At 37.2% G+C, this 16,046-nt stretch overlaps 1 protein-coding gene across 5 annotated transcripts in view; it reads left to right on the top strand.

Moving 5' to 3' along the window:
- Window positions 1-16,046, top strand: part of PIAS2 (protein inhibitor of activated STAT 2) — a 71,064-nt gene that overhangs the window by 38,143 nt on the left and 16,875 nt on the right. For all 5 annotated transcript variants that reach the window (XR_003001763.1, XR_003001764.1, XM_024734686.1 and 2 more), the window contains exons 9-11: window positions 4,704-4,864; window positions 12,529-12,662; window positions 15,149-15,320. Coding sequence is in view for 3 of the 5 variants with exons in the window: in XM_024734686.1 (XP_024590454.1) it covers window positions 4,704-4,864; window positions 12,529-12,662; window positions 15,149-15,320 (467 nt within the window). In the remaining 2 variants the exon portion in view is untranslated. The remainder of the gene's footprint in view (window positions 1-4,703; window positions 4,865-12,528; window positions 12,663-15,148; window positions 15,321-16,046) is intronic.

Below are 16,046 nucleotides of genomic sequence, written 5' to 3'. Positions count from 1 at the left end.
TTTTTTTTTTTTTTTGGTGGTATGCGGGCCTCTCACTGCTGTAGCCTCTCCCGCCGCGGAGCACAGGTTCCGGGCCCACAGGCCCAGCCGCTCCGTGGCATGTGGGATCCTCCCGGACCGGGGCACGAACCCGTGTCCCCTGCATCGGCAGGCGGACTCTCAGCCACTGCGCCACCAGGGAGGCCCAAGATTCTGTTTTAAGTTCATTAAATGTTTTCCTTCTCTGCTTACAAGTGAAAACAGATCTGTTTCTGAGACTATCTTTTGAGCTTTCCTCAGTATTCATCCTACCTGATTTTTTCAGAGCACTTTCTAAGAAAAGAGTGAATGGTACTCTTCAGACTATACTAGTGTTAACCTAACATTGGGTTGCTAACTATAGGATGTGATCTATGTTATCAGAAAACCAAACAGGTGTTTTGATCAAATTTAACAGATAGATGACAGAAGTTAGATGATGAAAGTAGTTTTAGAGGCAGAGATAATACTAGTATCAGTTGAAGATAGCAGAATGGAGGGAGTGTATCCAGCTGACTGTGGAAATAACACAGGATCTGGGGTGGTGATGGGAAACGGTGAAGAAAAATAGGATCATAGGCGTTTGGAAGGATAAGTGGTGAACCATGGGTTAATTAGGCAAAAATGAGAGAAAATGATAGCTTAAGGTTGTGGAAGAAATGTTCTATTTCACAGTATGGTTTGTAAAGTGATTTTAAGTAGACATGAATCTGGATAGTGAGAGCACAGTTCAAAACCTCTGTCCTTAGGACCTAAGGAAGGTAATTTTACAACAGCTGTTAAAGAGGGATCTGATTGAGTGTGTATAATTAAATTTTTGAACACAGTATCTGAATTTTACATAGGAGTTCCATCTTAGTGATATTAGCTAGTGATTTTTGGACTGTCCTGCAGAGGTAGGCTAGGTGGGTGCCCCAGGATAGAAAAGAAAAATAGGTTTGATTTTATGTCTTGTTTGATTCTGACTCAAGTTTTTTTAAAAAAAGGTACCGCTTCTACAAATAGTTTGGAACCACTGATTTGAGCCATTTTTGCTTATACCTACTCTTTCTTTAGACAGATACTAATTAGTCTATAATGAAGTAAAAATCAATTTGGATACTACCTGCTTAATATTTGATTAATAAAAAAGCTGCATTACGGTGTTAGATACCATTTTATTCATAAAATCAATACATTTCAAAACAGTGCCATCATCTGACTAAATAGAATTCAGCACATTCAAATCTTTTTTAATTAACATTACATAATCAGTATTAGGAAATCGGTCAGATTTTGCCAGTTAGTAATAAATGCTTTTTTAACTTGGGAAATGTTCATTAGCTCTTGTAAGATACTAGAGTAGCATTAAATTTAGGATCAGCAACTTTTGTAGTCCTGAATGTTTTTGTTTCTTTATGCTATGGAAATTCTAAAGCAGTTACAGGAGAGATGAGAATGGCATAGAAGAGGAAGAAAAAGAAAAAAGCAGCAGATTGCAAATTGTGGCCCAAGGGTACCTGGGGATCCCTGAGACTCTTTGAAGAGGTCCAGAAAGTCAAAACTATTTATAATAATACTAGGACACAGTTTGTCCCTTTCTTGCTCTCATTCTGTCATGAGCAGACAGTGATATTTGATAGGGGTTACCTGACAGGGGCTGATGTCATTGCTCTGATGGCTGATGGAATGTGTACTTGTGTATTCTTGTGTTTTAAAAATGTCTCTTAATTTCTAATACAATAAATATTGGTAAATACAACTTACATACATATAAGCTCTTGGAGGTTCTCAATTTTGAAGAGTGTAAAGGGATTCTGAAGCCAAAAGTTTGAGATCTGGTTGCCTAAAAAAACCGTAGTAGGTTGAGTTAGATAGAACATTATTTTAAAGAAACAAATCCAAAAAATTGACAAATAATGCCTACTTTATTATACAGTTGTTCAAATAAGCAAAAGAGAGAATTTAAAATTACTAAAACCTATTCAGAAGTAACATTTTAAATAATATGATATCTTTCTTTCTAGATTTAACTCTGTTTATAATCATGTGTATGTTTATTGGAAAAAACTGTATTGTGCTATACATACTGTTCATTGGTTTACTGTTTTTAAATTAATGGCATATCTTAAATATATTAATATGTCTAGATCTAATTTTAACCACTCTAGGTATTTTGTTGAATTGATATGGTACAGCTTATTTTTTTCACCTGTTTTTAGTGATTATTTGGGTTGTTTACAAACATGGATTATGTAAAAAAACAATGATGGAAAATTCCTAAATAAAACACTAGTCAGTAGAATCCAGTACTCTTTTTCAAGGATAATATGTGATAACAAAGGGATGCCTCTTAGGAATGTAAGTATAGTTTTATATCAGAAAATCTGTTGAAATTATCTATAATAATAATTGAAAAAGAAAAAAAAATCCTCTGATCATCTCATTAGGTGCTAAATAGATATTTAGTCAACATCCATTCCTATAGAACAAAAACTCTTAGCAAAGTAGGAAATGGTAGATAAGTAAAACCAAAAACTACCACCATGTATAATGTAAAATTAGGAATGTCTTTATGAAATTGAAAAACATTTGGATTTGTGTTATAGCTCTAGCAACTGCATCTTAGTGATTGTATTGTTTTTAGCCTCTTGTAGCCTCAGCATCTTCATTTCAGAAGTAGATACATAGATACTAGTCCTTTTGGAGTTATGGGGTTGTTATGAGAATTGTATGAAATTTACATAGAAGTCTTTAGCATGCTGTAAGGTTCTACATTACTTAAGGGATAATTTGTTATTAAAGGAAGGGAAAATATAGAGGGGAATATCATAGAAGAGAAATTGCCTCACATTCTTTTCTCATTTTTTTTCCATCTTAAATAGTTAAATTGTGCTGCATACTTGCATGAATCACTGTAACTTCCAAAATCTCTTTTAGAATCCTAGACACTTAGAGGTAGTATGGACTCTGGAGTTAGAGCATCTGTATTCAAATATTGACCCTCCCACTTTCTAACTTTGTAATGTTAGTCAATTTAGTTAGCTTCTTCTTGCCTATTTCCTCATTATGAAATGGGGATGATAATATATATCAACTGTATAGTGTAGTTGTTAGGTTAAAATGTAAAGTGTCACGAAGATTAATGTAAAGTATTCAACATGATACCTTACATGTAGGTACAACTATATAAGCATTAGTTACTGCTATAATGATGAGTTGGATAATTATTTTCTTTTTAAATTATAAAATAACCAAATGTTCATTTTAGCAGAAAGAAATTACAGATAAACCAAAAGAAAAAAAAAAAGGAACATTCTAAAAATCCTACCCCCTCAGGCAGAGTTAACAGTGTTATAGTTTAGCTGTGACTTCTTCTAGACTTTATAGTGCAAATAAAGAAGTCTTTCCTTCTTCCTTTTCTTTCTCTTTGCCCCTTACCCACTTTCTCCATTCATTCTACCATCTGGCTGACAAATACTGAGCATAGGCTGCGTGCTTGGTACTGTGTTGTGACACTTGGATTACACTGGTGAACAGTGACATAGACCTTGTGGGGCTTAGAGTGTAGTGGGAGAAACAGATTTTCTATCAGAATAAGAGAGCTGGTTATAAACTGAGATCTTTTCTATAAAGGGAGTATACAGGGAGATTCAAAAGGCTCTACAGAAAAACTTGATCTGATCTAATCTGGATGCTATATATGTCTTGATGTTGGTATTCCTCTACCAATTGGAGTAAGAATTGAACAGAGTACTAGGTTTTAAGAGTATATTGAAACATCAACATATGCGCTTATACAAAAGTGAAAAAAAGTATATAAAAATGTATTTGCAATTCATATCACATACATGAGGCTGATTAATATAGGTAACCAAAGATAAATAACCAAGTGGAAAATGAGAAAAGGTTATTAATAGACAGTTCTTGGAAACACAAATGACCCTTAGAAGTTAAAAAAAAAAAAAAGAAAAAAAAGCAGCAGCAGCAGTTCAACTTCACTTATAATAAGAGAAGTGTATTCCAAAACTACAATGGGGTACTTTTCACCTATCAGATTGGCAGAGGTCAAAGGATTCAATAGCGCTATATTGACAAGGTCGAGGGGAACCAAGCACGTTAATACATGCATATGTGTAAATCAGTAGGTAACCTCTGTGGAAGATAGTTTGTCATTGTGACAAAAATCATACACTTTTTCTTTGACTCAAAAAGTTTACTTTTAGGAATTTATCCCATAGCTATTTATTGCAGTATTATTTGTCGTGATGAGATTGGAGACAGTTTAAATGTAAGTACAGAATTGTGTGAATTGCACGCCACCATATCTGGGAAAATGTTTTTTAAAATACACATTTGATTATGCATAGAACATCTGTGAAAGGACATGCAAGAGATGGATAACAGTGGTTCTTTCTAAATAGGGGGAGAGATGAGAAAGAGACATGTTTTCATTGTATATATATCTTTTCCTACCTGTGAATTTACAAGTTTTACCTACTTTCAGAAAGTGAGATGGTCTTTTAAAAATTATACGTCCTTCAGTGAATACAAATAAAATATATAGCAATCGATGGAAATAAATACTGGTTTTAGTTTCTTTTACATTTTGTTAGTCTCGTATGACTTCTTCACATTTTTATGACTTTTGAGGCTTTGTTCTCTTTTCTGAAATGATTTCCCACGTTGTCTTCCCTGTCCCATAGTTAGGAAAAATGAGGCTGACAATCCCATGCCGTGCAGTGACTTGTACACATCTACAGTGCTTTGATGCTGCCCTTTATCTGCAAATGAATGAGAAGAAGCCCACCTGGATTTGTCCTGTGTGTGACAAAAAAGCTGCCTATGAAAGTCTAATTTTAGATGGGTAAGTGTATCCCTACATAATACTTAATTATACTTAATCTTATTTCTAAACTGTAGTTAGTGGCCCTTTTATCTTTATAATATTCTTTGTGTTGGGGACAAGAGGGTGAGTAGTTTCCTTTTATTTTTGCTTTTCGTGATCATATTTCATTATCCATAAGAAAGGGTAAAATCCACTTAGTGATGTCATTTTGCTTACCTAGAACTTCTTGAAGAGCAACCAGGTCTGTGTAAAACCGCAGAGCAAGTGGCAGGGTGGATAGAGTTGTGTTATGCAGCTGTTAAGTTTAAAACTAGAATTCACTTCCAGGTTTTTCTGACTCTGGAGCCCAAACTCTTAAGCATTATCTCTCATGTCATATTGCGTATGTCAGAATTAAGGAAAATGATATAAACTAATTATTAGTAAATGAGGTACCCTTTTTTTCCTGTAACACTGTTTAAAAAAAATTGCATATATCATCCATGCACCCCTATAAACATTTAGGAAATACAGTTAATGAAAAGATTAAAATAAAATCATCAACATCCCACCCTATGGTGATGATTTTGTTATTGATGTATTAAAAAGATTGAAATCACTCTTTGCATAATGATGTGTATATACATCATGATTTTCACTCTATAGAGTGAAAAATATCCTAGATCTTTAAAGATACTTCAGCATTTTTTTCAGTTTGAAAAGAGTATTACTGTAGAGAGGAATGAGACAATGAAGAGTGATGGGACTTTTTTCTCTGTAAACTTTTACTTTTTAACTTACTTTGAAATAATTTCAAACTTAGCAAGAAGTTGCACAGTAGTACAATGTGTTAGTTGTTAACATTCTGCCATATTTGTTTTGTCACATTCCCTCTTAATGTGTAGGTATTTTTGGTGTGTGCATGTGTGTATATAGAGAGAAAGAGATTACTATTTTCAGAAACCTTTTGAACCATTTGAGAATTAAGTTGCATATATCATGTCCCTTTGCCCATTAATATTTTAGGGTATGTTTCCTAGATACTTGATGTTCCATTGTGGGTACATTACTAATCATTTAAGCGGGTTTTTTTTGTTTGTTCGCTTGTTTGTTTTCTTTCCTCTTGGGTTGGCCAAAAAGTTCCATAAGATCTTATGGAAAAACCCAAACGAACTTTTTGGCCAACCCAATATTATAGCCTACATGGTTGCCACTCTTTCTGTTTTACCTTGTGATACGAACATTTTTGAAGCTTTTGTTTGCTCATTTAGACAGAGTTTTTTTCCTTAAGCTCTTAGAAATTGAAATGCTGAATAAATATAATTTTAAGACTTTTACTATTTATTACCAAGATGCCTCCCAGGAGGAGTGAACGATTTTACGCTCCTAGTTGTCATTTCACTCTCCTGCCAGTAGTGTATTGGAAGCCCACTTCTCAGTCATCTTACCAAACTCATTATATTAAATCTTATTTTTAAAATGCCTTTACTAGTTTTCTAGTTGAAAAGATATCTTATTGTTTTGATTTTTATTTATTGTAAGAATTATCAGTTATCAATAATTATCAATTATTATCTTCATCCTTATATTGGTGGTTATAATACTTTTTATGAATTGTCTCTTAATGTTTTTTTTCCTGTGTGGTTCATCTTTTTCTTACTGACTTATAAATGCTCATTATATACTGAGGATATTAACTTCTCTGTTTACATTTGCTAAATATATTTTCCCCGTTTGCCTTATGATTGTATTGTGACATTTTTCTCATTCAGAAACTTTAAATTTTTATTCCATCAGGTCTGTCTCTTCATTCTGGTTTTCTGTCTTTAACGTGTTTTAGAAAGTCCCAGAGATTTTATATGAGCGTTCACTTGTTTTTTTGTCAGGTACTTTTAAGATTTCATTTTTTTTTCCCCCTTCCATTCATGCAGTTCTTTATTCCGTCATGCATTCCTTCACGAATTCATTCAATATAATACTTACTAAATACTGGCTGTGTGTCAGATACTAGATCTAAAATGGTAACCAGAGCACTTCCAGAGTGGGAAACAGTAAAGAACTGCATATTGTGTTAAGCGCTATGAAGGTAAAGAATGGAGCTATGTGAAAAAATTGGGGATAGGGGAGAAACTTTAGGGTAGCGAATAGGTGATCCCTTTACTCCACCCTTCCACCTGAAGGTTGGTCAGTAATCTCACCAACACTTAATGAGTAATCTCTCTCATGGGCTTAAGACACTGCCTCCATCATTTAAAACATTTTTTGTATTCAAGTGTCATTTCTGAACTGGTATTTGTGCCATTGATCAAAGTATTGGCCAGTACAAAACTATTTTAATTATTGGATTTCTGTTATTCATTAATATCTCTTAGGTCATATGTTTCAGAATTTTCTTGACTTATTACAGTTTGCCATATTCACTTGAATAAAAGCATCCTTAAATTACACAGAGAAATCCTGTTTGAATTTTGATTGGAATTATGTTTTTCATATAATTAGGGAAAATACATATTTAAAGTATTACATATTCTAATGAAGGTAGCATTTTTCCTTATTTGTTTTTATCAGTTTTATCGAGATACAAGAGCTGCCCATATTTAAAGTGTACAGTTTGGTGCATTTTGACCCAGTATACACCTGTAATATCATTACAATAAGATAATGAATATATCTGTCCTACCTAAAGTTTTCTCATGTATCTTCCTAATCTCTTTCTTTCACTGTATCCTCAGTCAAACACTGGTATGCTTTCTGCTGCTACAGATTGTTTTGGATTTTCTAGAATTTTGTATGAATAGAATCATAAAGTGTCTGCTTCCTTTGTCTAGCTTATTTTTATTCAGTATGCTTGCTTTGAGATTTGTCCACGTTGCTGCATGTACCAATAGTTTGTTCATTTTTATTCCTGAATAGCATTCCATTGTACAGATATCCCACAGTTTATCAATTCACTTGTTTATGCGTTCCTTCTGGTTTGGGGTTCTTGCACATAAAGCTGCTAAGAACATTCATGTCCAGGTCTTTGTGTGGACTGATGTTTTAATTTATCTGGGGTAAGTACTTACGAGTGGAATCCCTGGTCACATACTAGGTGTATGCTTAATTTTTTAATAAATTACCAAACTGTTTTCCAAAGTGGTTGTACTCTTTTATATTCCCACTAGCAGTATATGAGAGTTCCAGTTGCTCCACATTCTCATCAACATTTGGTATGGTTAGTTTTTTAAATTTTAGACATTCTAGTGGTATATGGTGGTACCCCATTGTGGATTTAATTTGCATTTCCGTTATGACCGTATTGAGCATCTTCTTGTGTGTTTATTTGCCATCTGTGTGTCGTCTTTGGTGAAGTGACTGCTTAAACTTTTGCCCATTTTTCAGTTGGGTTGTTTGTTTTTCATATTACTGAGTTTTGATAGTTCTTTATATATTGTGGGTGTAAGTCCGTTATCAGATCTGTAGTTTGCTAATGTTTTCTGCCATTTCCTCTTTTCAGTCTCTTAATAGTGTCTTTCAAAGAGAAAAAGTTCTTGGATTAAGGCCAGTTTATCAAGGCTTTCTTTTATGTACTGTGCTTTTGATATCACATTAAGACATTTTTTCCTAACCTAAGGTCAGAAAAATTTTCTCCTTGCTTGCTTTAGAAGTTCTATAGTTTAATTTTATACTTAGATCTGTTATCTACTTCAAGTTAATTTTTGTATATGGTGTGAGATAAGAAGCAGGGTTTTAGCTTCATTTTTGTTTTTGGCATGCGGTCATGCAGTTGTTCTGCCACATTGGTGAAAAGATTGTATTTTCCTCATTGAATTGCCTTTGCACCTTCTTTTCAAAAATCAGTCGGCCATATATATGTGGATTTATCTCTGAACTTTATTCTGTTCCATTGATTTGTCTATATTTATGTCAGTACTGCACTGTCTGGAAATCAGGGTAACGTGGGACTTCTAACTTCATTCTTTTTCAAAATTATTTTGACAATTATACATATTTTGCATTTCATTGCATATTTTAGAATCAGCTTGTCAATTAGAAAACAAATCTGGGTTTTTGATTTGTATAATGTTGAATCTATAGATAAGTTGAGGGTGAGTTCACAATATTTAGTCTTCTGATCCATGAACATGATATATATCTATTTACTTAATTAGGTTTCAGTATGTTTGGTAGTTTTCAGTATATAGGCCTTGTATGCTTTATGTCAGATTTATCCCATTGTTTCATATTTCTCATGTGGTATTGTTTTTTATATTTTTAGTTGTATTATATAGAAATATAGTTGATTTTTGTATGTTCTATCTTGAAACCTTACTAAATGCGTTTTGTAGTTCGAATGGCATTGTTGTAGAACATAGGATATTCTGTATAGGCAGTAATATTTTAGGAATAAAGACAGTCTTACTTCGTCCTTTTTAATCTGGATGCCTTTTATATCTTTGTCCTGCTGTCTTGAACTGACTAGTCTGTTGACATGATGATTTGCATTGATTGACTTTCAAATATTAAACAACCTTTCATTCTGGAGATGAACCCCACTTGGTCATGATTTGTTATCTTTTATATTTATTGTTGGGTTTGTTTTGCTAAAGTTCATGAGAGATAGTGGTCTGTTGTTTTCTTGTTTTGTCTTTGTCTGTTTTTAGTATCAGAGTAATGCTGGCCTTATATAGGGAGCGGGAAGTAGTGGTATCATGAATCCTCAAATATTTGGTAGCATTTCCTAGTGAAGACATTTGGGCCTAGAATTTTCTTTGTGGTAAAGTTTTTACAAATGTCGTTTTTTTCCCCCCAAATTTATTTATTTATATTTATTTTTGGCTGGGTTGGGTCTTTGTTTCTGGGCGAGGCTCTCTCTATTTGTGGCAAGCCTCCTTTATCAAAGATAAGGTATCCAAATATGCGTGGGTTTATCTCTGGGCTTTCTATCCTGTTCCATTGATCTTTCTGTTTTTGTGCCAGTACCATACTGTCTTGATTACTGTAGCTTTGTAGTATAGTCTGAAGTCAGGGAGCCTGATTCCTCCAGCTCCGTTTTTTGTTCTCAAGATTGCTTTGGCTATTCAGGGTCTTTTGTGTTTCCATACAAATTGTGAAATTTTTTGTTCTAGTTCTGTGAAAAATGCCAGTGGTAGTTTGATAGGGATTGCATTGAATCTGTAGATTTCTTTGGGTGGTAGAGTCATTTTCACAATGTTGATTTTTCCAATCCAAGAACATGGTATATCTCTCCATCTATTTGTATCATCTTTAATTTCTTTCATCAGTGTCTTATAATTTTCTGCATACAGGTCTTTTGTCTCCTTAGGTAGGTTTATTCCTAGATATTTAATTCTTTTTGTTGCAATGGTAAATGGGAGTTATGGGGTTGTGTTCCTGTCTTGCTAGTCGTTTGGCATAGGATGCCCAGCACTGTAGCTTGCTGATCGTTGAGTGAAGCTGGGTGCTGGTGTTGAGATGGAGCTCTCTGGGAGGTTTTCGCCGTTTGATACTATGTGGAGCTGGGAGGTCTCTTGTGGACCAGTGTCCTGAAGTTGGCTCTCCCACCTCAGAGGCACAGCAGTGACTCCTGGCTGCAGCACCAAGAGCCTTTCATCCACATGGCTCAGAATAAAAGGGGGACAAAGTAGAAAGAAAGAGAGAGAGAGAGAAAGAAAGGAAGGAGGGACGGAAGGAATTAAAGAAAGAAGATAAAGTAAAATAAAATAAGATAAAATATAATAAAGTTATTAAAATAAAAAAATAATTATTAAGAGGGAAAAAAACGGACGGATAGAATCTTAGGACAAATGGTGGAAGCAAAAGTATACAGACAAAATCTCATACAGAAGCATACACATACATACTCACAAAAAGAGGAAAAGGGGAAAAAGTCATAAATCTTGCTCTCAAAGTCCACCTCCTCAATTTGGGATGATTTGTTGTCTATTCATGTATTCCACAGATGCAGGGTATATCTAGTTGATTGTGGAGCTTTAATACGCCCTTCTGAGGCTGCTGGGAGAGATTTCCCTTTTTCTTTGTTGTCACAGCTCCCGGGGGTTCAACTTTGGATTTGGCCCCGCCTCTGCGTGTAGGTCGCTGGAGGGCGTCTATTCTTCGCTGAGACAGGACGGGGTTAAAGGAGCCGATTCGGGGGCTCTGGCTCACTCAGGCCGGGCGGAGGGAGGGGCACGGAGTGCGTGGCGGGCCTGCGGCGGCAGAGGCCGGCATGATGTTGCACCAGCCTGTGGCGCACTATGCGTCCTCCCAGGGGACTTGTCCCTAGATCACGGGACCCTGGCAGTGGCGGGCCGCACAGACTCCCCGGAAGGGGGGCTTGGATAGTGACCTGTGCTGGCACACAGGCTTCTTGGTGGCGGCAGTAGCAGTCTTAGTGTCTCATACCCGTTTCTGGGGTCCGTGCTGATAGCCGCGGCTCGCACCCGTCTCTGGAGCTCCTTTAAGCAGCGCTCTTAATCCCCTCTCCTGGAGCACCAGGAAACAAAGAGGGAAGAAAAAGTCTCTTGCCTCTTCGGCAGCTCCAGCCTTTCCCCGGCCTCCGTCCCGGCTAGCCGTGGTGCGCTAACCCCTTCAGGCTGTGTTCACGCCGCCAACCTCAGTCCTCTCCCAGAGCTCAGACCGAAGCCCGAGCCTCAGCCCCCAGCCCCACCCGCCCCAGCGGGGGAGCAGACAAGCCTCTCGGGCTGGTGAGTGCCGGTCGGGCTGGTGAGTGCCCGTCGGCACCGATCATCTGTGCAGGAATCTCTCTGCTTTGCCCCCTGCACCCCTGTGGCTGCGCTCTCCTCCGCGGCTCCGAAGCTTTCCTCCTCTGCCACCCGCAGTCTCCACCCGCGAAGGGGCTTCCTAGTGTGTGGAAACCTTTCCTCCTTCACAGCTCCCTCCCACTGGTGCAGGTCCCGTCCCTATCCTTTTGTCTCTGTTTATTCTTTTTTCTTTTTCCCTGTCCAGGTACGTGGTGGTGGTTGGGGGTGGGCGTTTCTTGCCTTTTGGGAGGTCTGAGGTCTTCTGCCAGCGTTCAGTAGGTGTTCTGTAGGAGTTGCTCCACGTGTAGATGTATTTCTGGTGTATCTGCGGGGAGGAAGGTGATCTCCGTGTCTTACTCTTCCACTATCTTCCCAGAAGCCGTGAACCCAATAATTTTTATGTTTGGTTTATGTGTTATGTTGAGGGTTCTTTTTTTTTTTTTTTTTTTTTTTTTTTTGCAGTGCATGGGCTCTCTCTAGTTGTGAAGTACATGTTTTCTGTCTCTAGTTGTGGTGTGTGGGCTCCAGGGTACATGGACTCTGTAGTTGGTGGCACGTGGGCTCTCTTGTTGAGGTGTGCAATCTCAGTAGTTGTGGTGCACAGGCCTAGTTGCCCACAGTATGTGGCTCTTAGCTCCCCAGCCAGGGATGGAACCCATGTCCCCTGTACTGGAAGGCGGACTTACCAGCACTGGACCACCAGGGAAGTCCCTGAGGGTGGTTTCTTTACTGCCAATCCCAGCAAGAAGGCTCCAGGTGTCTATTTCTGTTTAATCACTGATTTTTAAGATGATATTCAGTAAGTCACTTAACTCTTTTGTTGCCCGTTAAACAGCTAAAGCCTAGGGCCAAAACAAACAAAAAGCATTACTTTTGTCTCCAAGGTAAAATGTGTTACTTTATTTCACCTTTGAACAGAGCCATTTGATTCCATTTCTGTACTTCTTACTTGGTTTATAGGCTTTTTATGGAAATTCTCAATGACTGTTCTGATGTGGATGAGATCAAATTCCAAGAAGATGGTTCTTGGTGCCCAATGAGACCGAAGAAAGAAGCTATGAAAGTATCCAGCCAACCATGTACAAAAATAGAAAGTATGTGCAGAATGGCAGCAGAGAGCAAAACGATGGGACTTGTGTGATGTTATCGTTAGCGTTAACTTTGGCCATTAGAGCTACCATTTGGAGCTCAGTTTGCTCACTTTATCTTTTGATCATCTATTACATATGTAATTTCTCCCAAATGATTTTTATTCTTAAGTGTGCTAAAGTTTATACCACATTATAATCAGTTTTTTCATAGTATATTTTTCATATATAAAGTAAATAAAACAATCACCTAAATCATTTTATTATTTTTATTGAAGTATAGTTGCTCTACAATATTATGGAAGTTATAGGTGTACAATGTAGTGACTCACAATTTTTAAAGATTATACTCCATTTATAGTTATTGTAAAATATTGGCTATATTTCCCGTGTTGTACAACACATCCTGTAGCTTATCCTGTAGCTAATAGTTTGTATCTCCTGCTTCGCCACCCCTGTAATAATGCCCCTCCCCTCTTCCCTCTCCCCACTTGTCACCACTAGTTTGTTCTCTGTATCTGTGAGTCTGCTTCTTTTTTCTTATATTCATTAGTTTGTTATATTTTTAAGATTCCACATGTAAGTCATATCATATAGTATTTGTCTTTCTCTGACTTATTTCACTTAGCATAATGCCCTCCAAGTCCATTCATGTTCCTGCAACTGGCAAAATTTTGTTTTTTTTATGGCTGAGTAATATTCCATTGTATATATTAATACATATATATACCACATTGTCTTTATCCATTCATCTGTTGACACTTAGGTTGCTTCCATATCTTGGCAGTTGTAAATAATGCTGCTGTGAACATTGGGGGTGCATGTATCTTCTCGAATTAGTGTTTTTGGTTTTCTTTGGATATATACCCAGGAGTGGAATTGCTGGGTCATATATGGTAGTTATATTTTTAATGTTTTAAGAAACTGCCACTTTGTTTTCCACTGTGGCTGCACCAGTTTACATTCCTACCAACAGTGCACAAGAGTTCCCTTTTTTCCACATCCTCTCCAACATTTGTTACTTGTGTTCTTTAAAATCATTTTAATATATGGTGCTTGTTACAACATGGAAAATTATAAATGACATTTCTGTGGACACTTATTTGGAACTTTTCATTTTAAAAATTATAAAAAATTATTTATTTATTTTGCACACTGTGCAGCATGCGGGATCTTAGTTCCCTGACCAGGGATCGAACCCATGTCCCCTACATTGGGAGCACGGAGTCTTAACCACTGGACTGCCAGGGAGGTCCCTCAGAATTATTTTTAGAGCACCTGTTGGAGGAACCCCAGGTGGAGGTGTGGTTAGAGAGGCTGTATCATCCATTAATGGAGGGTGGGGGAAGATGGTCATAGGTTAGTTGGTAAAGAAGTGAACTAATTGTTTCCATTGCCTTGTGGGAAGAAATTTGACTATTGCCTTGGTTACCTAGGAATTATACTCAACCTTCAACTCCCTGTGCTGTCTACCCTGAGTGGGGAAAATAAAGGTTGTTTGAGAAATTGAAACTGATAGGTGAACTTAGTTTCTTTTTATCTGACATAGTCCAGTCACTGCATTTGAGTTTTGTGCTGACTATATTTAACATTCTAATAATGTAATGAATAATAGGCGTTCAGGGTAAGAAGAGAGGAAAAAGTAAAGGATTTATGTCAATATTAATCGTTCTCTTGTGATTGTTACTGAACCTATGGGTGGAATGATCAGGGTTTTCCTCATCCTTGAGAAAAGTAGTGATTTAGTTAATTAGTTGCTGCTGCTTTTCCATTATCAAGTAGCATGCATTTTCTACTAAATAGATTGTAGTAGAATGGTGAGTCAACTCACCACTCTTTGAAATGGTGAGTTAACATATCATGTGAGACTATTGTAGTGGGCAGAAAGGAGAACCTAAGTAGATAGCTGGTAAGAAAAACTTACATGTCTGAGTAACTTAAGTGAGATGTTTGGGGTTTTTCCCACTTATCAAGGTGAAAATTTTATCAAGTTCTTGCTTATGGTGCAGAGCTTATATATTCTTTGATGTGAGCACCACTGCTTTGCTAGATTGGAAGTATGATTCTGACTTAACCCTCCCGCATGTCTGTGAGAATACACAGCCAGTAAAGCTGCATACTCTTGTCCATGGCCGGAGACCAGCCCCTTAACTCCGGATGTCTTTGTATAACATGAGTCCTCACCTAGGGAGACAGCGTGAGGTGCAGGATCTGTGCAAATCTGTCCCAGTACTGGGGAGATAACGCGGAGTGTGCCATCCGAAAGAGGCTTTTGATCTTCTCACAAGGCATAGCGTTCACCCTGTCTCCCTAGGTAAGCAGTCATTTTATAGACAGATGACTGGAGTTAGAGAGTTGGTCTCTGTCTGTGGGACAGAGTATGGGCTTTATTGGCTGTGTATTCTCCAGGATGTGCTACACAGTTAAAACTCTTATGGTTAGAGCTCGTGTTACACCTTTGACTTTATTGCCCCTCTGTTCCCTACTCGCAGCTGCAGGTGTCCTCAGTAAGCCTTGTTCAGTGACTGTAGCCAATGAGGCAAGCAAGAAGAAAGTGGATGTCATTGACCTAACAATAGAAAGCTCTTCTGATGAAGAGGAAGACCCTCCTGCCAAAAGGAAATGCATCTTTATGTCAGAAACACAAAGCAGCCCAACCAAAGGGTTTGTTAATTTATAGTTCACTATTGTTTATTACACTTGGAACTAACTATTCTTGGGATAAGTTTGTAAATGTCTCTGAGAGTTGCATAACCATATAGGGCTATTTTAATTTGCCTTTTGTTCAGTTGAAATATTTTCAAGTGAGCATGTTGTTTATAGGAAAGCAAATTTTGATGAAGAATATATTCCCATCTTTGGGAAGTGAGAGTTGAAATCTTCTCATGTCTAAATATTTATTTCAAATTTGATACTTTTTGTTATTTTCTCGAATCTATTTGGAAGGAGTAAATTTGGCATCACAGACCAACATGAGGAAGCCGAGTGTGTGGAATTGGGAATCTGACAAGTGTGGATTCCAATTTTGACACCATTGCTTACTCATTCTGTGATCTTGGTTGAAATATTTAACTTGTTTGAGCCTCCTTTTCCTGTTCTGTACAATGGGGTTAAATAATGCCTACCTCATAAGATTAAATTCAGGTTTCAATAAGATAATGAAAGAGCTCAGCCTCAGTGTCAACCACATGGTCATTGTCTCAGTAAAAAATTGATTGCCTTCCCTTCTCACCCTCTCCAGGGCAAAATATGGGCTAGTAAAAGCAGTCTAGCGTTTATTTATGAGTCATCTGGCAGAAGCTGTTGCTGACCTATAGTGAGTGACAGGTTTGAGTATTTAGCAATAGGTGCTTCTTAGAGATTTTGGAATCTGCAGGAAAGCAGCAGCGG

The sequence above is a fragment of the Neophocaena asiaeorientalis genome, unplaced genomic scaffold (genome assembly GCF_003031525.2).
Source record: "Neophocaena asiaeorientalis asiaeorientalis breed wild unplaced genomic scaffold, Neophocaena_asiaeorientalis_V1.1 scaffold322, whole genome shotgun sequence".
In the NCBI taxonomy this organism is placed as follows: Eukaryota; Metazoa; Chordata; class Mammalia; order Artiodactyla; family Phocoenidae; genus Neophocaena; species Neophocaena asiaeorientalis.
The sequence above is the reverse complement of the archived record's forward strand: the minus strand, read 5'-3'. Positions and strand labels throughout refer to the sequence as shown.